Source organism: Oryctolagus cuniculus, chromosome 14 (genome assembly GCF_964237555.1).
Source record: "Oryctolagus cuniculus chromosome 14, mOryCun1.1, whole genome shotgun sequence".
NCBI lineage: Eukaryota > Metazoa > Chordata > Mammalia > Lagomorpha > Leporidae > Oryctolagus > Oryctolagus cuniculus.
The window spans coordinates 3808507-3831386 of record NC_091445.1 but is presented as its reverse complement, the minus strand read 5'-3'; the positions used below and the strand labels follow the sequence as shown (position 1 = coordinate 3831386).

General features: G+C 56.8%; 1 protein-coding gene across 3 annotated transcripts in view; it reads left to right on the top strand.

Moving 5' to 3' along the window:
• SERINC5 (serine incorporator 5) overlaps positions 1–22880 on the top strand; it is an 87452-nt gene that overhangs the window by 47999 nt on the left and 16573 nt on the right. For all 3 annotated transcript variants that reach the window (XM_051854068.2, XM_051854069.2, XM_051854067.2), the window contains 5 exons: positions 11719–11897; positions 12215–12297; positions 13597–13690; positions 17998–18209; positions 21393–21488. In XM_051854068.2, coding sequence (XP_051710028.1) covers positions 11719–11897; positions 12215–12297; positions 13597–13690; positions 17998–18209; positions 21393–21488 — 664 coding nt within the window. The remainder of the gene's footprint in view (positions 1–11718; positions 11898–12214; positions 12298–13596; positions 13691–17997; positions 18210–21392; positions 21489–22880) is intronic.

Here is a 22880-nt window from a genome sequence, read left to right as displayed (position 1 = left end):
TGACAGGTGGAGCCCCAACTAGCACCTGGGGCCAGGAGCCGCATGTGGTGCTGGCACTGGGTGTCCTTGCAGGGCCACATTCACAGGGTGGCCTGGAGGCCCTCAGGGAGCACCCCCTTCCTCCGTTCCTCCCCTTTTTTCTGGGCGCAGTGTGGGGAGAGGGTTCGCCTGCCTTGGGCTTCTCTCCCCCACCTGCTTCCTTCCTGGTTTGACACCAGAAGCCCAGCTCCAGGGAACACTGCCCGTCTGAAGTAGAAAATAAGGAAGAGCCGCAGACACTGTGTTTTGTTTGTTCCGGGGCTTTGCGTGGGCAGCAGAACCTGCCTTCGGGCTGTGTTTGTGTGGCCTCCTCTTTAAAGCAAACAAGCGCCCCTGGAAACTGCTTCGCTTTGACCCCCAGCACTGGGAACCGTGTCCCAACGCAGAGTGCTGGGCGTTCCCGCTGGGGCGGGCCATCGGTCTGGCACTGAACGTGGCATTTGCTGGGTCAGTGTTCCAAGAGCTGTGCTGGCCAGCCGTAGCCGCGGTGGGCCGTGTGCTGGGTGCTGCTTCCCAGGGGCACCTGCATTCCTGTGCTGCTGTATCACGGTGCGGGGCTGAAAGTGAGTCCCAGCTGAAAGGCTGTCGCCCCTTCTGTAGAGCAGTGAGGGCCACTCCCCCTGCTCTGTGGCTAACTGGGGCACCTGCAGGGAGCTGACAGCGGGTGCCCTCCCTCCCAGGAGCGCTGGCCCTGGGCACACGTTCCAGACAGTTTCATCCCAGTCTGCATTCCACACATACACAGCCTCAGGTGGGAGAAAGCAGGAGACCCGCCTCCCCCTCCACGCCCCCTCCCTGGGGACCCAGCCCCCACCTGCAGGACAGGGCTGGGGTGGGAAGAGCCAGCTTGCGCTTCTCTGAACTGCCCTGTGTCCTGCTGAGTCGTCGCGGTCTGCAGCAAGGCCAAGGAGGTTTGGTGATCGTCCAGCAGCAGTGCGCCTGCCAGGGGAGTGGGAGAACAGAAACCCGACTCCTGCCCTGCTCTGCACAGTGGGGCCCGCCCCCGCAGTCTTCCGGGAGCCGCAGATGTGGGCTGATCTCTCAGGGTTGGTCGGGCCGTGGGAGGAGGGTGAGATACTGGACGTGAGAAAGGGTGGTGGGAGGTGGAGGGGTTCCCGGCCCTGATCATTCGACACCTTCCCTAAGCTTGCTTTATTTATTTATTTTTAAAGATTTACTTATTTTATTTGAAAGGCAGAGGGAGAGAGAGAGGTCTTCCATCCACTGGTTCACTCCCCAGATGGCCACAACAGCAGGCGCTGCACTGATCTGAAGCCAGGAGCCAGGAGCTTCTTCCGGGTCTCCCATGCGGGTGCAGGGGCCCCAGCACTTGGGCCATCTTCTACTGCTTTCCCAGGCCATAGCAGAGAGCTGGACAGGAAGTGGGACAGCCGGGACTCAAACTGGCACCCATATGGGATGCCAGCACCGCAGGCGGTGGCTTTACTGCCCCAGTGCCGGCCCCTCCCTAACTTCTGACAGAGGCCTTGAAGCAGCCTTCAGGGGAGAGTACAGGACCCGTTAGCTGGATGTGGGTTGGAGGGGACAGTCCAGTGGCCCAATGTGGTGTCCCACCTGGTGTCCACATGACCCTTATTTAACTTCATGCTGTCCCCAAAGCATGAGGTTAGTGATGCTGGCAGTATTAGGATAGATTCCTATAGTTGTTCCACTCAACACTGGTTGTTGGTGCAAACCTCTATGCTTTCTTTATAAATTTATCTTGAGTGTGAATGCTTAAGGAAAAACGTATATGGAGTTGGGACCCACCTGCTATTTCAGGCACCCATGGGGGTCCTGGCAGTGTGCCCCCAGGGAAGGGGCCGACAGCAGTTCAGTCTTGATCTTCGATGGTGATGGTGTTGCTTGGTTTAACAGCCACGCCATGCACTCATTCCCATGTACGTGCTGGGCGTACACCAGTGAGGGTGGGCCTCTCGGGCAGGTGAACCCCTGGGACGCTGGGCCTCAGGCTGGGGAGGAGCCCTTGAGGCCCGGCCAGCGGCTTTGAGAGTTGGAGCTGTGCCAGCTCGGCCTCACCCTGGCAGCCTTGGGGTCACGGGGGAACCGCAGGGCTTGCTCCCTGACCTCTGAGGGGACGGAGAGCCCAGGTGCCTTGGTGCTGTGCTCGTAGCCGTGTTGGGCTGGGTGTCGCTGGGGTTTGGTTTGAGGGGTCAGGCTGTCCCTGCAGTCAGCCAGCGAGTCAGGGTCGGCTTCCCACTGTGTGGGTTTTACTGTGGCTGCACAGGCTGTTTGCGGGACCTGGGTGAGGGCTTCGGAGCCGCAGAGATGAGAGCCCTGGAGGTAACAGATGTCCTCGCCCGCCCCTCCCACCCGCTCCAGAAAGCCCTCTGTGGGCAGACAAATGAAGGCGCTTGATGTGCTGTTCCAGAAATGGCTGTGGGAGGTCTGCAGCTGAGCCGGGCAAGCCTCGCTCCGGCCGCACCAGCTCCACCAGCTCCGACGAGGGCGCGTCTGGTGGGCGGTGGCGGAGGCCCATGCCGGCCTTCCGCCTGCAGCGCCGGCCATCGCTGTTGCCCCTGCCTTTGGCCTGCTGGGTTGCTCCTCAGCCGGGGTTCCCCCAGCCCCTCAGCCCCTCCACCTGCTCCTGCAGGTGTGGGTGCGTTCCTGTGCAGAGCCAGCAGGTGAGCCCTGCGGCTGCGGACCTGACGCAGAGGCTGCAGCGAGTAACGAGTGGGAATTTACGTGGGCGGCCCCGGGGCTGGGGTCTGCTGGCTTCTGTTAGATCCTGGAGCGCCACGTGTTGGTGTGCAGTTCCGTCCTTTCTCTCTAAAGGGGAGACTTTGGGGAGGAGGGCCTACGCTTTGTGTGAAGGAAACCGAAGTTCTTTTTAAAAAATGTTAATTCATTGATTTTTAAGTTATGTATTTGAAAAGGGAGACGGTCACCTCTCAAATGCCTGCAGCAGCCCGAGCTGGGAATTCCGTCTGGGTCTCCCACACGGGTGGCAGGGACTGAGCGGTTTGAGCCATTACTGCTGCCTCCCAAGGTCTGTCTCAGCTGGAAGCTGGAGGTGGGAACCAGAGCAGGGACTTGAACCTTTTGCTTTTGCTCTTAACCAGTGCCTTAAGTACTGGGCCAAGCACCTGCCCATTGTTATTGTTCTTTTTCTTTTCTTTTCTTCTTTTTTTTAAATTGCTGATTATTTATTTGAAAGATAGAATGACAGAGACAAAGATCTTCCTTGTGCTGGTTCACTCCCAAAATGGCTATAACGGCTGAGGCTGGGCCAGGCAGAAGCCAGGAGCTCCATCTGGGTTTCCCATGCAGGTGGCAGGGACCCACCTACTTGAGCCTGCAGCACTGCCTCCCAGGTGGAATGGGGGGGTCCAGGAGGTACAGAGTAGTCCATGCTCTGATTTGGGGTGCAGGCGCCCCAAGCCGTGGTGACACCAGCCCTTGTTTGTGTTTTTGAATAGCTCCCAGGTGCCCAAGGGGCATGGGAGCTGCTCACGGAGAAGCCAGCCTTGACGGAGGCCACCCAGGGAGGGGGAGTGCTCCCCATGGTTCCCATGGCTCAGGCAAAGCATCGTGAGGAGCACAGATGAGAGGATCTGAGAAAGGGGAGCTCAGCCCCCAGGGGAGCGGGGACCTGCAGAGCGAGTTCTTCTGGTTTCCCTGAGCCTGGCCTTTCTTCCTCTGCTGCTTGTTTCCCCCTGCTGTAGAAGTGTGCCGTAATGGAATGTGTGGATAATGGGCCCTGCTGATAACGCACTTCCCAGGCTCTCCAGTAATGCGGTGATGGAACCCTCTCCCGCACTCTGTAAGAGCCAGAGGCCCTCTGTGTTCTTGCAGCGTCTGGGACCGTGGCCAGGGTGACCAGTGGCCTCTCTAGCTGTTCCCTCGTTTAAGTGTGTGCCTGAGGCTGAAGGTGATTGGGGGTCATAGCTAGCATCTTCCCTGTGTGGGCAGAATCAAGGGTGTCTCCTTTTTAAAAAAAATTAAAAACATTTTTTAAAAAGATTTATTTATTTATTTGAAAGGCAGGGTTACAGAGAAGCAGAGGCAGAGAGAGAGAGGAAAGTCTTCCATCTGCTGGTTCACTCCCCAAACGACCACAACAGCCAGAGCTGCGCTGATCCGAAGCCAGGAGTCAGGAGCTTCTTCTGGGTCTCCCATGCAGGTGCAGGGTCCCAAGGACTTGGGCCATCTTCTGCTACTTTCTCAGGCCATAGCAGAGAGCTACATCAGAAGTGGAGTAGCCAGAACTCAAACTGACACCCATATGGGATGCTGGCACTGCAGGCAGGGGCTTTACCTCACTATTCCACAGCACCACCCCATCAGGTGTCTCTTTCTACCTGTCTTCCCCTGATCTGAATACAAATTGTGTCTGCATATTGGAAATGTTCTCCCTGATTGAACCCAGATACACACTTTTTAAAAGATTTATTTTACTTATTTATTTGAAAGAGTTACAAAGAGAAGTCAAGACAAAGAGAGAGGTCTTCCATCTACTGGTTCACTCCCCAGATGGCTGCAATGGCCAGAGCTGGGCTGATCCAAAGCCAGGAGCCAGGAGCGTCTTCTGGGTCTCCCACGTGGGTGCAGGGGCCCAAAGACTTGGGCCATTTTCTGCTGCTTTCCCAGGGCATAACAGAGAATATCAGAAGAGGAGCAGCTGGGACTAGAACCAGCGCCCATATGGGATGCACTCCCTGGGGTCACAGGAGAACCCCAGGGCTTGCTCCCTGACCTCTGAGGGGAGGTCACTGCAGGTGGGGGCTCTACCTGCTGTGCCACAGCGCCAGCCCCCAGATGCACTTCCATGTTGGGTCCTGCTTAGTCAGTGAAAGAAAGGTAGGTTAGGGGCCGGCATTGTGGTGAGCAGGTTAAGCCGCCACCTGCAATGCTGGTATCCCATGTGGGCACCGGGTTCCTATCTCAGCTGTTCCATTTCTCATCCAGCTCCCTGCTAATGCACCTGAGAAAGCAGAAGAAGATGGCCCAAGTCTTTAGGCCCCTGCCACCCACATGGGTGACCTGGATGGAGTTCCAGGCTCCTGCCTTCAGCCTGGCTCATCACCAGGCTGCAGCCCTGTGCAGAGTGACCCAGTGGGTGGAAGACCTCTGTCTCTGCAACTGCCTTTCAAAGTAAACAGATAAATCTTTAAAAAGAAAGGCAAGTTAGGGCTCTTTTCTGGAACTTAGTTCGTACAGAGACGTACCAGGGAAGGAGCCACCTTGCTGAAAGTGAATCCTTTGGCTGAGTGAGTAAAGCGTCAGTCTCCTGTGGTGCTCCGTTCTACCCAGCTCCCTCCCCTGACAGATCCTGCACAGAACCAAGAGTGCCTTGGGATTCAGGGGGGTCCTGGGCAGCTGCGCCGGGCGAGGGCTGCGCTGGGCGAGAGCTGCGCTGGGATTATCTCGTTTTACAGAGAGGGGAGCCGAAGCTTGCTCGGGTTAGCAGTGGAATTGGGACCACAAATCCGTGTGAGCCGTTTATCCTGACTTGATCCTTGGTGGCTTTGAGCTTGACTATTTTAAGTGCTGGGAGCTCTCAGAGGCCTGTCCAGAACCAGCACAGACACTGTGTGTGTGTGTGTGTGTGTGTGTGTGTGCCCAGAGCCCGACTTCAGAGGCAACACCCTTGGCGGGCCCGTCCTCTTGTCCCACAGCGCAGAGTCTGTGTGCTGCGTGTTTTCTTTTCCTAAAACTGGGCTGGCGTTTAGAACAGCAAATATTTAATCAGAGCAAATTCTTCCCCTGGCTAAAAATTCTTGCAACTTGTTCCACGTGGAGTGTCTATGCCTAAAAATACTCACCGCCTGTCAAGGGCTGAAATCGCTGTGTCACCAGGGAGCATAAAGGGGCCTTGGTCGGCACTCGCAGTGGGGGATGTTGGCCCGCTCTTCTTGGTGAAAGACGCAGGGCCACACACCGCCCTCTGGTGAAGCGCTGGGGCCCTGGGCGCCGTGAACAGGGGCTGCTCACGCCTGCTGGCGTCTCCGAGCAATGGATCCCGCAGGAGGCGAGGAGAGCAGCGGGCTTGGGGAGCAGGGGTGGAGAAGAAGAGGCTGGGGGAGAAAGGAGCTGTGCAGATGACAGAGCAGAGACGGAGACCACCCTCTGCCTGCTTGGAGGGGTTGTAGGAGCCCCCGGAACCGGGTCTGCTTGCCGGACATGCAGGAAGCCCATCACCAAGCCCGGGACAGTGGAAGCAGGGAGGTGTTTATTGCAAAGCGCAGAGCAGGGAGCCCGCCAGCTGAAGGGTTCGGGGTGAAGCTTCTTACTGAAGCTGGGGCTTTGAGGTGTGTGTGCAGCTCCTGGGGACGTGTTCAGTTCCTGGTTGTTCTCCAGTGCTCCTGACCCTCCTCGGACTGGTCAGCAGTACCGAGTCTTTTAGGAAATGATGATGATGGCCAAGTGGCTTGTGTAGGTCTGAGGGCTCCCTGCAGGTGGTGGCTGTTTTATGCCCCGGCCTGGAGGTTCTCCAGATGAGACCGAGCCTCAAGCTGTTGTCTGTTGGTTAAGACCGAGGTGTTGTCAGAAGAATATGAAGATGTCTGTTGGGGAATTAGCAACAGACTGGGAAAGCAGATGACCTCGTGAGTCCCATGATGAGAGCCGTGCGGGGCCGGCGGCACCACTTCGTATTTTCAGGGACTAACTTTAGCGAGTGGTGGATTTGCAATTTGCAGTCACTACACCTGGCGAGGACCCTTTCAGACACAGAAGGGGCCGGGAGACTGGGCCCTGAGGGTGTCTGGCGCTTGCACCCCAGGTCCTGGGTGAGGTGCAGGTGCTTGGGGGTGAGGGGCACAGACAGGAGTTAGTGAAGCTGATGGAGTGGAAGAGAGAAGGGAGGGAAACAAGAGCTGAACTCCATTCTAACACACTGGGAGTTGGGTCCCATGAGGACGCATACTGTCCTCCGCCCTGCGTGGCGCCCACTCCAGGCCAGACGCGGGAAGGAAGCGCCTGCCTGTTGTTCCTCACCCGCCGTGCCCCTCCACCCTGCAGGACGGAGAGCAAGCAGGGTGCCCCCACGCGCCAAGCTGCACCCCCTGCCAGCGCCTTCACCCCTGCCTTCCCGCCTCAGGTGTGGCTGTGGCCACCGTGCGCCCAGGTGGCAGCTCCGGTTCCATGTCCTCCTCGCCACAGTGCTGAGCCAGAGACCTGGTGTGCCCTGAGGCCTCAGCTGTTGCCAAGGCAGAGCTGTTCCAGTGTAAGTGTGTCCTGTTGAGACACATGCGGTCTGGGCGTGTCCCAGGCGCTGCGCTAGCTGCTGCTGGACGGAAGCAGTCACCCGCTATTTGTGTGCAGTCGGCACGGGCGCAGGCAGCGTGGGGTGTGGTAGGGCAGGCAGGCTCAGCCTTTCCCCCCCAGCGCTCCGGGACCTTTGTGTGTCGGGGAAGCCAACAGAGGCTTCACAATGGAGCTCAGAGCTCGGATGCGCCCACCAAGGCACCCTGCACAGCGTGTGCCACTCAGTGCAGCGGGCGCCAGGAGCTGCCTGCCCACTGCAGGCTGTGTCCCGTGTGGACGGTCCCGGGGAGCAGTTCTGTGAAGGGCCCCTGTCCTTGGCAGAGTGCGCGTCTCGGAGGGGAAGGCTGTGTTCCCTGCTTCTGCGTACGGTCCCCCTGAATAGCTAGCACTCTCAAGAGCAGTCAGGGGAGTGTTCCTGGCCCGAGAGATCTTACTCCCCTCCAGTGGCCCAGCTATAGAAACGGGCCTCCTTGGTCCTCTACGTCTTGCTTGGGTGTAGGATCTGCGGTTTTAGGGATTTGCTGGAAGCCAGGCATTGGACTTGCCTCCGTGACAGCCTCACGTTCAGAAATGGCCTTCGTGTCTGAGCCACTTCGCGGCAGTGTGTGGGAAGCAGATGCGGTGATGGCCCTGACTGTGTGGGGTGGGCAGTCGAGCCCCTCTTCCTGTGCCTGCGGGGTCCCGGGAGCCCTGGCTGCCTCCGTTGTTACTGTTTCTTTAAGACTTTCTGAAGACGAAACCGAGCTCTTTAGCACCCTTCAGCTCTGAGCCCTGTTTGAAAACTGCCAGCGTTGGTCTTGTGAATGGCAACTGTAACGTGATTTTCTAACTTTCTGTTCTGTCCTGAAGATTATTCAACTTTGATGTTGATAAGAAAGAGTTTTGCATCAGAAGGCGAAGCCAGGGTCGCCAGGGCCTTCAGCCGTCAGCCGTGCGGGCTCTGAGTCCCTACCCAGGGAGGGAGCAAGGGGCGCAGCTGGGTGTTGGTTAACAGCAGGAGAGTGCTGGCAGCTTCTGTGCCGGCCTGGCCAGCTCCATGCCATCCCCACGTTGCAGGTGGAGGAATGGCAGCCTTAGCAGCAGGGGAGACTGTGGCCAGCAGTCAGGGACACACGTGGCATTGTGTCCCGTGTTCTGGCTACGTCCAGCCTCGTCTGTCTGGGAGTCTCAGTGAAGTGTCTTGCTGCTCCACAGTAGAAGCTGAAGGTCGTGCTGGGTCTCGAGTCTGCGTTTCTTAGCTCGCAGGGTCCGGTTTCACTGCCTGTTCTCACTGAGCAAGAATTTGATGATTCTGCTAACGCGAGCAGATTCTCCACTGAATCCTTGTAATTGGACTGGGTAAACCAGCGTCACACCGACCGGATTGGAGCCCGTGGCGGGCTCCAGTGGGTCGAGTTGCAGGGCAGCAGCGTGAGAACAGATCCTGAGCTCCACCAGCAACGAGGACGCACGTGCCAGCAGCGTGCTGGGTTTCGGCTTCCTGAAGACTGGCCGGTCAGGCAGGAACGGGGGAGTCTCAGGTTCCTGGTGGGACTGGGATGTAAGCTGCTGCAGCCTTTGAAGGGGGATTTGGTTTTATAACTTGAAAGTGTAGACACTGCCTGTCTCCTAGCTCAGGAGTCCACCCACATGACAGCACAGTGTGATGTAACCGTGTGCACACGCATGATGTAACCATGTGCACATGCATGATGTTTCTGTGTACACATGTGTGATGTAACGGTGTACACACGCATGATGTAACCATGTGCACACGCATGATGTAACCGTGTGCGTGCGCAGCAGCATTTGCTGAATGATAGCAAGAGGTACAAATGACACAAAAGCTGCCACTGGACAGAAGTAATAGGATCGGCGTGTGGCAGTGACTCCCCGGCCTGACCGAGGTGCCCTACGGCGGTTACAAAGGGCGAGGTGGTGGTTTGTGTACTTGGGAGGGAAAGCTCCATGTAGCTCGTTGTCTTTTTTTCTTTTTTTGACCATGGGAAACACTTTACTCACTGTATTTATATATTGGAGAATTCTAAAATATTTACTTCTTGCTTTGACCAAAAAAAAAAAAAAAAAGACAAAGAAAAAGAAAAATCAGGAGCTCTGACTCCTTTAAGAGAAGAAGGTTATATGTACAGTTATGGAGAATTAGGCTGGCTTCATTACATGCAAAGAAAAATATTAGTAAAGCCCCACATGGCTTAATGTTAGTGGGAGCGGCTCAAACTCAGTAGATGCTAATGGCCAGTGGGTTAATGCTGGTGACGGTGCATTGGGGGTGGAGCCTTGCAGGGCGGTGTCCGGAGGTGGAGATGGGACTGGGAGCTGGGGGAGAGCCCCCCGTCGCTGAGCCACGGTGCCGCTCTAAGGTGAGACCCCTCCGAGGGCGGAGGAAGAGCTGCTTGCTCCCTGCGTCTCTGCACGTGTTCTGCCTTCATCGGAGGCCAGACTGGTGGTGCCACTGATCTTGGACTGTGAGCCCCCAGACTACAAGCCGTAAATGGAAAGTTGGTGGAATAAGGGTGGGGACTTGGCCTGTCTGGGGGAGGGGGCTGGTGGTTCCATTCAGGGGTCTTGCCCTCTGGGGGTCCTGCCCACTGGGGGTCCTGCCCTCCAGGGGTCCTGCCCTCGGGGGTCCTGCCCTCCGGGGGTCCTGCCCACTGGGGGTCCTGCCCTCCAGGGGTCCTGCCCTCGGGGGTCCTGCCCTCCGGGGGTCCTGCCCACTGGGGGTCCTGCCCACTGGGGTCCTGCCCTCTGGGGGTCCTGCCCTCAGGGGTCCTGCCCTCGGGGGTCCTGCCCTCTGGGGGTCCTGCCCACTGGGGGTCCTGCCCTCCGAGGGTCCTGCCCTCAGGGGGTCCTGCCCTCAGGGGGTCCTGCCCTCAGGGGGTCCTGCCCTCAGGGGGTCCTGCCCTCTGGGGGTCCTGCTCTGGGGGGGGGTCCTGCCCTCGGGAGGGTCCTGCCCTCCGGGGGTCCTGCCCACTGGGGGTCCTGCCCTTGGGGGTCCTGCCCACTGGGGATACTGCCCTTGGGGGGTCCTGCCCTCCGGGGGTCCTGCCCTTGGGGGTCCTGCCCTCCGGGGGTCCTGCCCACTGGGGATACTGCCCTCGGGGGTCCTGCCCTCCAGGGGTCCTGCCCTCCGGAGGTCCTGCCCTCTGGAGGGTGGCTCCTACGAATCCTTTCCCTCTGTTTCCTGGCTCGCCAGGTGGTTGTTCGTCCCCCATCCTCTGGCCCCGCCAGACACCCCTGGGGCTGCCGATCCTGGGTGTGAGCCTCCTAGTTGTGAGCTGAAGTAGCCTCCTTCCTTCCTGAGAATCCCATCTCGGGGATTTTCACTGAGTAAAGGATTATAGATAGTCTCTGATATGTTGGAAAGGCAGAGGGAGAGAGAGGGAGAGACCTCGAATAGAAAAATCTTCTGCTCGCTGGTTCATTCCCCAAATGCCAGCAATAGCCTGTGCTGGGCTGGGCTGAAGCAAGGAGCCAGGAGCTCCAACAGGGTCTCACACGTGGGTGGCAGGGGCTCAAGTCCTTGGGTCATCTGCTGCCTCCCAGGTGTATCAGCAGGAGGCTGGATCAGAAGCCTGAGTGGCTGGAATTTGAAACAGGCGCTCTGATGCAGAATGTAGGTGTAAACGGAGCTTACCCTGCTGTGCCATGGTGCCTGGACCATATTTTATTTTAGGAGGCTGGGTGTGGGTGTGGGTGTGGTGCAGCAGGAAGACACCACTTGGATGCCCGCATGCCCTACAGAGGGCTTGACTCCAGCCTCAGCTCCGCTGCCCGGCCAGCGCCCTGCTGGTGCACACCCTGAGAGGCAGCAGGGCATGGCTCAAGTTCTTGGGTCCCTGCCACCCACGTGGGAGACCCAGAACACATTTTGGGCTGCTGGTTTTGGCCTGGCCCAGCCCTGGCTCTTGAGACCATTTGGGGAGTGCACTAGCATATGGAAAATCTCTCTCTCTCTTTCTCTGTATCTCGGCCTTGCGACTGAAATGAAAAGTTAAAAAGCTAAAAAAAAAGTTAACTGATTGAAAAGATAGGAAAATGTATATCTATGTCTATAGTGCCATCTGAGCATGTGAGTGTTCTGGGTATATGTGGCACATATACTTATATACATTGTATAGATACATTGTATAGGTACAATATACATAATACATTGTATACATTTACACATGTGAACTAACCAGAACTCACTACCTGCCAGGCTGTGACTGTTAGGTGCGCTGGTGCAGGTCAGGAAGAACATGTGCCTGTATTGCAAAGGTAGCTTGGAAGTTCTGCTGCTGGCTTTCAGGAGTCCTCCGGGGCAGGTGACAGCCGAGTGCGAGGTGTGGGCTGTGTGCTGTTCTCCTCCCTCTTGGTCTCTTGCCCATGTGGTCCGTTTGCCCAGGGGGTCTTAGCCTTGCAGGCCGAGTGAACGACCCAGGTCAGCCTGCCCTGAACCTTTCTCCCCAGATCCCTTTCTTTGAGGACATCTGCAAAGGAATCCGTGCTGGCGACAAGTGCGAGAAGCTGGTGGGCTACTCGGCGGTGTACAGAGTCTGCTTCGGGATGGCCTGCTTCTTCTTCCTCTTCTGCCTCCTGACCTTGAACATCAGCAACAGCAAAAGCTGCAGAGCCCACATTCACAACGGGTGGGTCCACGGTCCCCTCTGCCCCCCGCAGGCTCCCTGCCCTTCCTGCAGTTGGTTTGGGGGGCGGGGGCTTGTCACCACGCCTGGGGCGAGGCCTCCCTGGGTCATCGGGTCATCCTCAGCCCTGCAGGGTCAGAGGCTGCCTGAGGCTGGCTAATGATGGGGTGGGGGCGTCTTCAGTCCCTCAGCTCCTGTCCATCTGGGGACAGCGCCTCCAGTGGCAGGGTCGGGCAGGACACCGCCTGCCTCCCAGGGGCTTGTCCTGCCCGGAATCGCACTGAAATGCCTTTCCTCTCTCTTGTCTTGTTCCCTCGCAGCTTTTGGTTCTTCAAGCTGCTGCTGCTGGGGGCCATGTGCTCCGGCGCCTTCTTCATCCCCGACCAGGAGACCTTTCTTAACGGTACTCACCGGGGCTCTGGGGCACCGAGCGGGACTCGCTGTCTTGGCGAAGGGTTCACCCAGATAGTCCAGGTTTCCTTTGATGTTACACATTAGGGGATTTCCTGCCTCTCTTGCCCACGCTGGGTCCTCCCCGCCTGCTCACGCCCCTGGCCATGTGACAGTTCTAAGCTGCCAACTTGAGGGACCCCTGCCAGTCCAGGGGGCACCACGAGGCTTTGAGCAACTAAAATGTGCTGCGGCTCTCGCGGATGAGCTGGGCGCCTCCCAGTCTGGCTTTAACCTCACCTTGCAGGAAGCTGTGGGTCGTCGAATGACCAGCGTGCGTGGGTTTCCAAGTCACCCTGCCTCAGAATGAACGTTATCTTGTGATACAATTTTCCATGAGCTTTTTGAAATATCCTCATCCATTCCTAACTGATAGAGTTTTTACCAAAGCTCATTGAATACAAAGGCTTCCATGGTAGCCGACGCGGGGCCCTTCCTCGTGTGAGAAGGCTGGATTTCAGTGGCTCGGGCGCTGTGCACCCAGCCAGACTCACTCTCCCGATGAAGCTCCCGGGTGCGTGCTCCTTGTGTCCCTGAGGAACGGCTGTTAGCCCCGGATCCGTCCATGTCAGTGTCCAGCTACGTCTTTAGGATCGTGCTGGGTTTTCCAACGCTACCTAAGGATTTTAGATCCAAGCTCTGCTCATGCCTAACACGCTGGCTGGTGGCTCTTGTTCCCCACAGAGGTACATTCCTGTGTTGGAACAGCATGCTTAGGGTGAGCAGGGTCCCGGCAGTCCCCTGAGCCACCGGGCAGTTTTTATAGAGAGCCATGAGCCACGCGACGTGGTCTAGCCACAGCCCTAGCGACTTTGGGGCACAGCCGGGAGTAGCCCTGAGCCATGGTCCGCCCAAGTCGGAAATCCTTTTCCTCACTGGACTCTGGTGACCCCTCCCCCAATACGATCTGAGACTTGCTGGTCCTGGCAGCTGTTGTGGCTTCTACGCTGTGGGTCCTCGAAGGCTTCTGGAATCGCCGCGTCTATTGGGGGGTCTGGCTTGAGTGTGGACGCTGTGCAGCTGGTGTCCTCTGCCTGGCTGTGCCTTTGTCTGTCTGGCCTGAGCCTTCCCCGTCTGTAGGGCAGGGAGCGTGTAGGGCAGGGAGCGTAGAGCCCACCCTGTGTGTTGCATCGCTGCATGGCCTGAGCGTGTTGCAGGTGCTGTGGGCAGGCAGTGGTAGTGAGCTGTGCTGAGGACTCCCATGAGCTAAACACGGGCGGGCGCCTCACCGCCCGCGGTGGGTCTCTTGCAGCCTGGCGCTACGTGGGAGCCGTCGGAGCCTTCATCTTTATCTTCATCCAGCTCCTGCTCATCGTGGAGTTCGCACACAAGTGGAACAAGAACTGGTACGTGCCTTGGCGACAGCCAAGCGGCCGCGGCTCCAAGTCCGCCGCGGGGACGCTTTCCCTTCATGCTGCTCCCGTGGGCTTCTCCCGTCCGTCCACCCTCCTTCCCTGCGCTCGAGTCTTCCTCCGGGCCCTCTGGGTCATGCGCTGCCAGCCAGCACCTGCGCGAGCTGCGCTCAGCCCGGTCACCGGCACCTGCGAGCCATGCTCAGCCCCTTCACCGGCACCTGTCTGTGCAGTCTGGCCCAGTGGGTCCCTCTGAACCACGCTGAGGGAGGGACAGCCCGGCTGCGGAGCTCTGGGGCCGGTTCTTGTGATTCTCTGCCTCGCTCACTTTACTTACTGCTGTGCCCAGTAAGGCTTCTGGGACTTTGTAGCTTTGTAGACATCGTTTTATTTTATGATGAATTTTTTTAAAAAAGAAAAGCGCTGTAGGAGTGTGAATTTTATTTTCATCCTGGACTGAACGAGTCTGGCCAAGTCTGTCAGTCCTTTTTGTTCTGAATGTTTTCTTCAGCTCTGGTCGTTGTTTTATTTTCATTTCGCGTTTTAAAGAGAGGCAGGTGTCGTGCGGCGGCCAAGCTGCTGTTTGTGGTTCCCAGGTCATTCTGTGTTTTCAGTGCCCGGGTCAGGTCCTGGGTCCCCCGCCTCCAGTCCAGCTTCCTGCTGATGTGCATTCTAGAAGCTGGCAGGTGATGCCTGAGGACTTGGGTCCCTGCCACCCACGTGGGAGACCTGGATGGAGTCTTGGGCTCACGGTGCTGCCCCAGCCCATCAGTTGTGGGCATTTGGGAAGTGATCCAGCACATGGACAGTTCTCTCTCTTCCTTTCAAACAAGCAAACAAATAAATAAATAAGTAACATTAAAGATGAAGTGCTAAGGGGCTGTTGTTGTGGCACAGTGGGTTAAACCGTTGCCTGCTACACAGACATCCCTTATGAACGCTGGTTCAAGTCCTGACTGCTCCACTTCAGGTCCAGCTCCCTGCCAGTGCACCTGGGAAAGCAGTGGAGGATAGCCCAGGTGCTTGGGCCCCTCCCACCCATGTGAAGACCAGATGAAGCTCCTGGCTTCTTCTGATCCAGCCCCACCCAGCCATTGCAGCCATTTGGGGAGTGAACCAGCAGATAGAAGATCTCTCGTCCCTGTCTCTCCCTCTCTCTGTAACTCTGCCATTGAAATCAATCAATCAATCTTTAAAAGAAAAAAAGATGAAAGTGATGAGATACGGTTGTCATGATTGGGAATGATATTGATGAGAGAAAAGATGTTCGTCATTTTGTTATTGGCAATACTGAATTCATACAGCCAAATGCAGCCTCTTCTAAAATGTTCCCAGCGCCCTGCATAGCACAGAGCCGCACCGCAGGAGGTCGTGGGATTTTAAAAACTTGGTCCCCGCAGTGACGCGGGTCCCGAGTGTGAGTGGCGCTGTCGTGCAGGGCGCTGGGCGCTGTCTGCATGCTGAGTCGTCCTTGGAACCTCCCAGTTTGCGCTGGGGTCTCCCTGGGCTCGAGTCCGAGGCAGCTGGGCTCTTGCAGAGGAAGCCGGTGGGGGTGGGGGGTGGGCGGGGGCGGGGTGGCTGTACTTTCACACGACCCTGTTTTCTTAGCTGTGTAGAAGATGTGCCCATGACAAGGTGCAGATGATTTCAGTTGACTAAGTACCGCTTCTTCTGTGATAATTCGTGATGTAATTTCACTATGAAACCGTCCTCAGGTTTTTGCGAATGTCCTTCGAGTGGGGACCTCACGTTGAGATGTTTGCGTCTCTCATAGCGGGTTTCTGGTTGGCCCACTGGAGAACACCTTCCTTGAACACAGACGTCCATGTTTTGATGGACGTCTCTGAAGCCACTTCCTCAGTCTGATGATCAGTGCTGGGTTCCAGCAAGTATTTTGGGAGCTTCTGATTGCTGTAGAAACTGCTCACTGAGAAGGACCCAAGACCTTGGCAGTGGGAGAGAGAAACAGAAGATGGAAAGAGAGAGAGACTGCATGCGCCCATCCATTAGTTCACTCCCCAAATGCCCACAGCAGCCAGGACTGGTCCAGGCCAAAGCCAGGAGCCTCAGCTCTGTCCAGGTCTCCCATGTGGATGGCAGGGGCCCAAGCACTTAAACCAGCGCCTTCTGCCTCCTAGGTTGTGCATGGAGCCGACTCGAAAGTGGAGTCCCCAAGACGTGAACTGGTTCTGCAGTATGGGCTGTAGGCGTCCCAGGTGGCAGCCTAACCCACTGCCCTACACCTTCTGCCCCGCAAGGAATGCTGTCGCGGTTCTCCAGCTTGGAGACCTGAGTCCCAGCAGATCCTTGCTGCCAACATATTTATTGTTGGTTTGTGTGCCTGAAGTTCCGACTAAGCTAGACTAAGCACTGGCCAGATCTCCCTCCCCACCCCAAAGATAGATTTATTTGGTTGACAGCCAGAGAGAGGGAGGGAGGGAGGGGAGAGAGAGAGAGGGAGAGAGGGAGAGGGAGAGAGAGAGAGAGGGAGGGAGGGAGGGAGGGAGGGAGGAGGTCTTCTATCGGCTGGCTCACTCCCCAAATGGCTGCAACAGTTGGGGTTGGGCCAGCCTGAAGTCAGGAGACCGTGTGGGTGGCAGGGGCCCAGGCACCTGGACCACCCTCCACTGCCTTCCTGCGTGCAGTAACAGGGACTTGGGTCCAAAGCTGAGCCGCCAGCATTCTGACAGCACTAGGATGTGGGATGCTGGCACTGTAACGTGCTGTGCCACAGCTGGCAGCCAGACAGGCCGGGCCAGGCCACATCCTGAAGGCCTTGGGAGGGGGCATTGAAAAGCCTTTAGTTTTTTTTTTTTTTTTTTTTAAGATTTATTTATTTATTTAAAAGGCAGAGTTATAGAGAGAGAAAAATAAGAAAGGCAAAGGGAGGTCTTCTGTCCTCTGTTCACTCTCCAAATGACTGCAACAGCCAGGGCTGGGCCAGGCCAAAGCCAGGAGCCTGGCGCTTCCTGCTGGTCTCCCACACGGTGGCAGGAGCCCAAGCACTCGGGCCATCTTCCACTGCTTTCCCAGACACATCAGCAGGGAGCTGGATCGGAAGCAGAGCAGCTGGGACTTGAACCTGGTGCTCCTGTGGGATGCTGGCGTTGCAGGTGGCGGCTTAACCCACTGTGCCACAGCGCCCTAGGCTTTGGGTTTTAAGTGAGACAGGAGGGTGCTGGAGAGCCTTGAACTGGGGGAGGACCGAGAGCTGCTGTGTGTTCTGTGTGAAAGGGGGCCGGGGCCGGGGCCGGGGCCGGGGGGGGGGGGGGTCACAGGTAGCACAGGAGCAGGCTTGGAGGCTGTGCTGGCTTTGGGATGCTGAGTAACCCACGTGGAGTGAATAAACCATCGGCTGGCAGCAGTCTGGGTTGCGGCAAAGGTTAGTGCTGAAGCCGTGGCTTCGGGACAGCAAGCACGAGTTAGCTCTGTAAGAACCCGTGATGGAATGCAGAGGTGTAGCGAGGAGAAGCAGGGCCCCTTGTCCTGCCCCTGTGTCTGGAACTCCTTCTGTCGGCGTGTCGGTGGCCAGCGTCGGGCTGGCAGATGGTTTCTCCCTCTGAGTCTTTCTCCTGTGTCCTTCGCGTACCTGTTCCGTGGCCGCGTCGCGCCGGCTGGCTCTCGGGGGTGCCGGGGGGGGGGTCCTCATTCTGGCCTGTATTCCCTGATTCCTTCCTGTCTGGCCACAGCAACTTCTCCATCCCTAAAGTACGTGAGCCGTGTTCGAGTATTTGAGATGCAGCGATATGGTGCTGGACATAGAGGGAGAGTGGGCCACGTCCTGCCCCTCAGATGCCCACAACAACCCCAGAATGGAACCCAGGGCTCCCGTGTGGAACCCAACCGCCTGAGCCTTCACCCGCTGCTCCCCAGGGTCTGCGTTAGTAGGAACTAGAGTCAGACCCAGGCGCTCCGACGTGGAAGGCGAGCGTCCTAACAGCACCTTAACCTCTGTGCTGAAGGTCTGGCCCCGGGAGCCACTGTAGCACGGCCCACGCCCATCACATTGCAGCATGGAGAAGCCGGAGTGGAGCCTGTGGCCCCTCACTGTAGTGGATGAGGGCGGGCGCTGAGTCACCAATAGGATGCTTCAAGTGTGGAGGGAAAATCCCAAGCTCGATCCGAGAGGTTTGTGAGTTAACCAGCGCCATCTGGCTCTGCCGCAGAGGCTGACACGCTGGGTCCCCCTGCACCACACGGACGCGGTGGCCTGGGGCTGGCGGCCTCCGCCGAGCCCGAGGGGAAGGTGGCCTCGCTGACCGGTGTTCTCTCTCCCCTCCTCCCTGTGTCTGGAGAAACAGGAACGCAGGCACGGCCAGCAACAAGCTGTGGTACGCCTCGCTGGCCCTGGTGACGCTCATCATGTACTCGGTCGCCGCCGGGGGCTTGATCCTCATGGCCGTGTTTTACACACAGAAGGACGGCTGCATGGAAAACAAGATCCTCCTGGGGCTCAACGGAGGCCTCTGCCTCTTCATCTCCATGGTCGCCATCTCTCCCTGCGTCCAGAAACGTGAGCACGGCTCTTCATTCCTCCGCGGTTCCACATTCCCATTCTGCCGAGTGTCGCTGAGCAAACCCAGCGGTTTTTCTGGAAACCAGGCCTGTTCCGGGGTTTGCCTCGCGTGTGGCAGCAACGGGGCAGGCAGGACACCAGGCTCCTGTCCCCGCCGCACAGGGCTGCCTGTGAAGGCTGCGCATGCCTCCCGGCTAAAGGGACTTGGAGGAAGGAAGCGGTGTGCGGGGAGGCCGCCGTTGCCGGCACTAATCACGCACCACCGGGAGCGCCCCGAATGGAGTGTGTGCTCAGCGTGGGGTTTCTGAGCTTGCCCGTCGTCTCCGTGTGAAGCTCGAGTGACAGGGCTGCAGAAGCAGCTGCCATCTTTGACCCAAGGCCATGGACCGCGTGGTCAAGGAGTCAGGAAGCAGGAAGTCCCACCACGGCTCGGCCTGCGGCTCCCCTGCCTCAGACCCCGGTTCTTAGTGCGGCCAGCACAGCCGAGAGCCCGGCCTTGCTCAGAAGTGCTTTAGAAAGTACAGGTGGCCGGCGCCGCGGCTCACTAGGCTAATCCTCTGCCTGCGGCGCTGGCACACCGGGTTCTAGTCCCGGTCAGGGCGCCGGATTCTGTCCCGGTTGCCCCTCTTCCAGGCCAGCTCTCTGCTGTGGCCAGGGAGTGCAGTGGAGGATGGCCCAAGTGCTTGGGCCCTGCACCCCATGGGAGACCAGGAGAAGCACCTGGCTCCTGCCATCGGATCAGCACGGTGCACTGGCCGCAGCGCGCCGGCCGCGGCGGCCATTGGAGGGTGAACCAACGGCAAAGGAAGACCTTTCTCTCTGTCTCTCTCTCTCACTGTCCACTCAGCCTGTCAAAAAAAAAAAAAAAAAAAAAAAAAGTACAGGTGTCCATTGTCCTCGACACGCTCCCCACGGGGTCTGATGCTCCTTGGTGTTGAAGTACGGGTGACATTCAGGTTTTTAGAAGGGAAAGGAAATTGTAGCAAGTCCATAGTCCCCTTGAGTCCTTTTTTTTTTAAAAATTATTTATATGAAAGTCAGTTACAGAGAAGGGGAGGTAGAGAGAAAGAGATGGAGAGAGCTCTTCCACCTGCTGGTTTATCCCCAAATGGCTGCAAGGTCAGGGCTGGGCCAGACCGAAGTCAGGAGCTTCTTCCGGGTCTCCCACAGGGGTGCAGGAACCCAAGCACTTGGGCCATCCTCCGCTGCTTTCCCAGGCACATTAGCAGGGAGCTGGATTAGAAGTGAGACAGCTGGGACTCCAGCCGGCACCTATGTGGGATGCCAGCGCTGCAGGCAGCAGCTGTACCAGCTAAACCACAGTGCCGCCCCCACCTTAAGTCCTTTCTAAAATAATGGTTTAAAAAGGCAACCAGAAGCAAACCATTGTTGAAATCCATAGTGCTAATAGTGTTATTTTCCCATTCCCTTTAACTGCTCAGTTAGATTGTCCTTTGTTAGATCCTGCCTTTAGAAACAGGTGTAACAAGCTTGACATATTTGGCTTGCTGCTATTAGTTGCTAAAGTAAGACTTAGTCCCTTGTCAAAGAACCACGTTATAAAAGGATCTATTCCTGTACTTCAGTTAGTAATTAATTTAATAATAATTCTGGAAACAAATTCCATTAGAAGGAAGACTGGGTAAAATCGAATCCTTTCCTGCCGGCAGGAATTTCAGCAAAACATTTCAACAGAAAATACAAAGGCTGCTTCCTTCCTATCCTGGTAGCTCTGATGCTAGGTCCGCTCAGTGTAATTGAAACATTGTGGCTTTAAAAGCTCCTCTCTGGGAGAATGTGGAACCTTAACCCTTCCCTTTGAGCCTGCATGCATGCTGGCATTTTCCCGGTGTCTTTTCCATTGCTCTACAACTGCTTTGCTGCCGGGCCGTGGATGGGAGGTGGCTCATGGCCCTTTGCAATTCAGAATTCACGCTCCCTGAGGTCTGTCTTACCACAGTGGGCTGTGCTGTTCACAAGTAGTGAGGGTAATCTTTTTCCTGACCGTGTGACTTAAGAACTAATATTACAGTTGAGCCTCACAGTTAAAGAGACAAAGAGACCTCCACCCTACATCGGTTTCCTGGGTTCCCTACCTAGTCTGGTTCCTCACACTAGCTATGGAACTAGGACACGCTTCTCGAAAGATTGCTCTGCTTCGCTCCTCTCCTCTCCTCTCCTCTCCTCTCCTCTCCTCTCCTCTCCTCTCCTCTCCCCTCCCCTCCCCTCCCCTCCCCTCTCCTCTCCTTTCCTCTCCTCTCCTTATTTATTTATGTATGTATGTATGTATTTATTTATTTGGCTGAGTTAGAGAGCGAGGGAGAGACAAAGAGAAAGAGAGATCCTGTAGCTACTGGTTCACTCCCCAGATAGCCACAATGGCTGGGCCCGGGCCAGTCCAAAGCTGGGATCCTGGTGCTCCATCTGGGTCTCCCATGTGCAGGGACCCAAGCACTGGGGCCATCTCTGTCACTTCCCAGGTGCATTAGCAGGGAACCGGGTTAAAGTAGCCGGGACTTGAACCCGGTATACCACAGCGCTGGTCTCTGATTGCTGTTTATACTCTCAGGAAGTGTTTGTGGGGGCAGCATTTGGGCCTAGAGGTTCAAGTCCTGACCCGGAGAACTGCACCCCATATCAGAGTCCTGCACTGGCTTCTGGGATTACTGATTCCAGCTTCCTGCTAACGTGCAGGAAGGGAGGCAGCAGGTGCTGGCCCCGTAGCTGGGTCCCTGCTGCCCACGTGGGAACCGGGACTGAGTGCCTAGCTCCTAGCTTTGATCTAGCCCAGCCTCAACTGTTGCAGGCATCTGGGGGCTGAACCAGTGCACTGGAGCTTGCTCTTTGTCTCTCTTCCTGCCTGTCCAATAAATAAATAAAAATAAAACAAGTAAAGGAGCTCCTGTCATAGCGCGGGTGCCAAGGGAACGCGGCAGTATGTGAGTACAGGTGTGTGTTGATTTGGCAAAGTTGGCATCCATGTAACAGCAGAATCAGGCTGGGCTGTGATGCTGTCCCCAAATGGCGTTCCAGTTTTGTCTGAGAAGCACCGCACGTCCACTGTTCCAGGCGCTCTAGTTGGGGGGCGTGGCCCGGGAGGTGGAGGGGAACCTGTTTCAAGACACATGCTGGCTTGCCGTGAGAGTTAAAGGCCGTCTCCCCTCCGCTCGTCTCCTCCAGGACAGCCGCACTCCGGGCTGCTGCAGTCGGGGCTCATAAGCTGCTATGTCACATACCTCACTTTCTCGGCGCTGACCAGCAAGCCCGTGGAAGTCGGTAAGCCGGCCGGCGGGGAGGGGCTGAGGGGTGACCATGTCCCTCGTGGAGGAAGGAGCTGCTGTGTAGACACCAGGGATGCAGCCAGCGGCAGGAGGGAGCTGCTCTGGGCTTTGTCTTGAACGCCTGGGCTGTGACATGAGGATGTCTCTGAGCCCTCTGCCGGTGGCAGACGTGCACCGGGCCGCTGCCTGGGTCTCCTTTTAGGACTTTTTAGTCCTAAATGCACATGTGCTGCGCTGTGTATTCCAGGAGAAGTTTTGTTTCGCTTTGTCAGTTTCCTTCAAATCGGTTAATTTCTTTTTTACAGTATTATTTACTTATTTTTAATTACCCGAAAGCAGAGACAGACAAAGGTCTCCCATCATCAGCTGCTTCGTTCCACAAATGCCCACAGCCAGGCCAGGCTGACATCAGGAGCCTGGAACGCTACCCAGGTCTCCCTTGGGATGGCAGGGACTCACGCGAGTACTTGAGCCGGCACCTGCTGCCTCCCCAGGTGTGCACCGGAGGGAAGCTGGGATTGGAAGCAGCAGCCAGCACCAGAACCCAGGCACCCTGAAGGTTCACCAAACCGCTGCACCACACACCCATCCCTCGTTTTTCTTCAGCTGCTGCTCTGTGTGAGAATAGCAGAGAAAGTGGGAGAGCACGCGAGTGGGAGGGGGCATCTGCTGGCTGTGGGAGCTCAGCCGCTGGTGCCGACTGCCTTTGGCAGTTGACTGACGCACGCCGCAGAGGCAGGGGGAGCCCGGCCACCGGGCTCTGCTCCCAGGGAACCCACACACGGGCCCTTCCTCTTTCATATTAGAATTCTGATTATTACTTGAATATGGTAACTGTATTAGAAGGTTCCTGTTTTAGGGAGTGTTGTGAAAACTCAGTGAGACAGGGTGTCTGGGTGTGGCTTACGACATTCCCTGGCATGCACTTAGCTGTTATTCTAGAGTAGCTGTGGCGATTATTTAAGAGTGTTCTTTTTAAAAAGGTTTATTTATTTACTTGAAAGGAAGAGTGACAGACAAAGCTTCCACCTGCTGGTTCACTCCCCAAATGACGACAACAACTGGGACTGAGCCGAGCTGAAACCAGGAGCTGGGAAGTCCATCCTGGTCTTCCACGTGGGTGGCAGGGACTCGAGGCATTGTCCACTGCTTTCCAGTGGCATTAGCAGGGAGCTGGATCAGAAGCGGAGCAGCTGGGACTTGAACCACAATCAGAGAGGGGGTGCCAGTGTGGCTTAACCCACTGTGCGACTACGCCAACCCTAAGAGATTTTTATACTATGTTTTAAACTATAAAAGCATGATTGTATCAAGGTGTTAAAATGCACCCATAAACCTAAGATTTTTATTCCTAACCTCATTATATTTTATCATCTTTATCTTTATC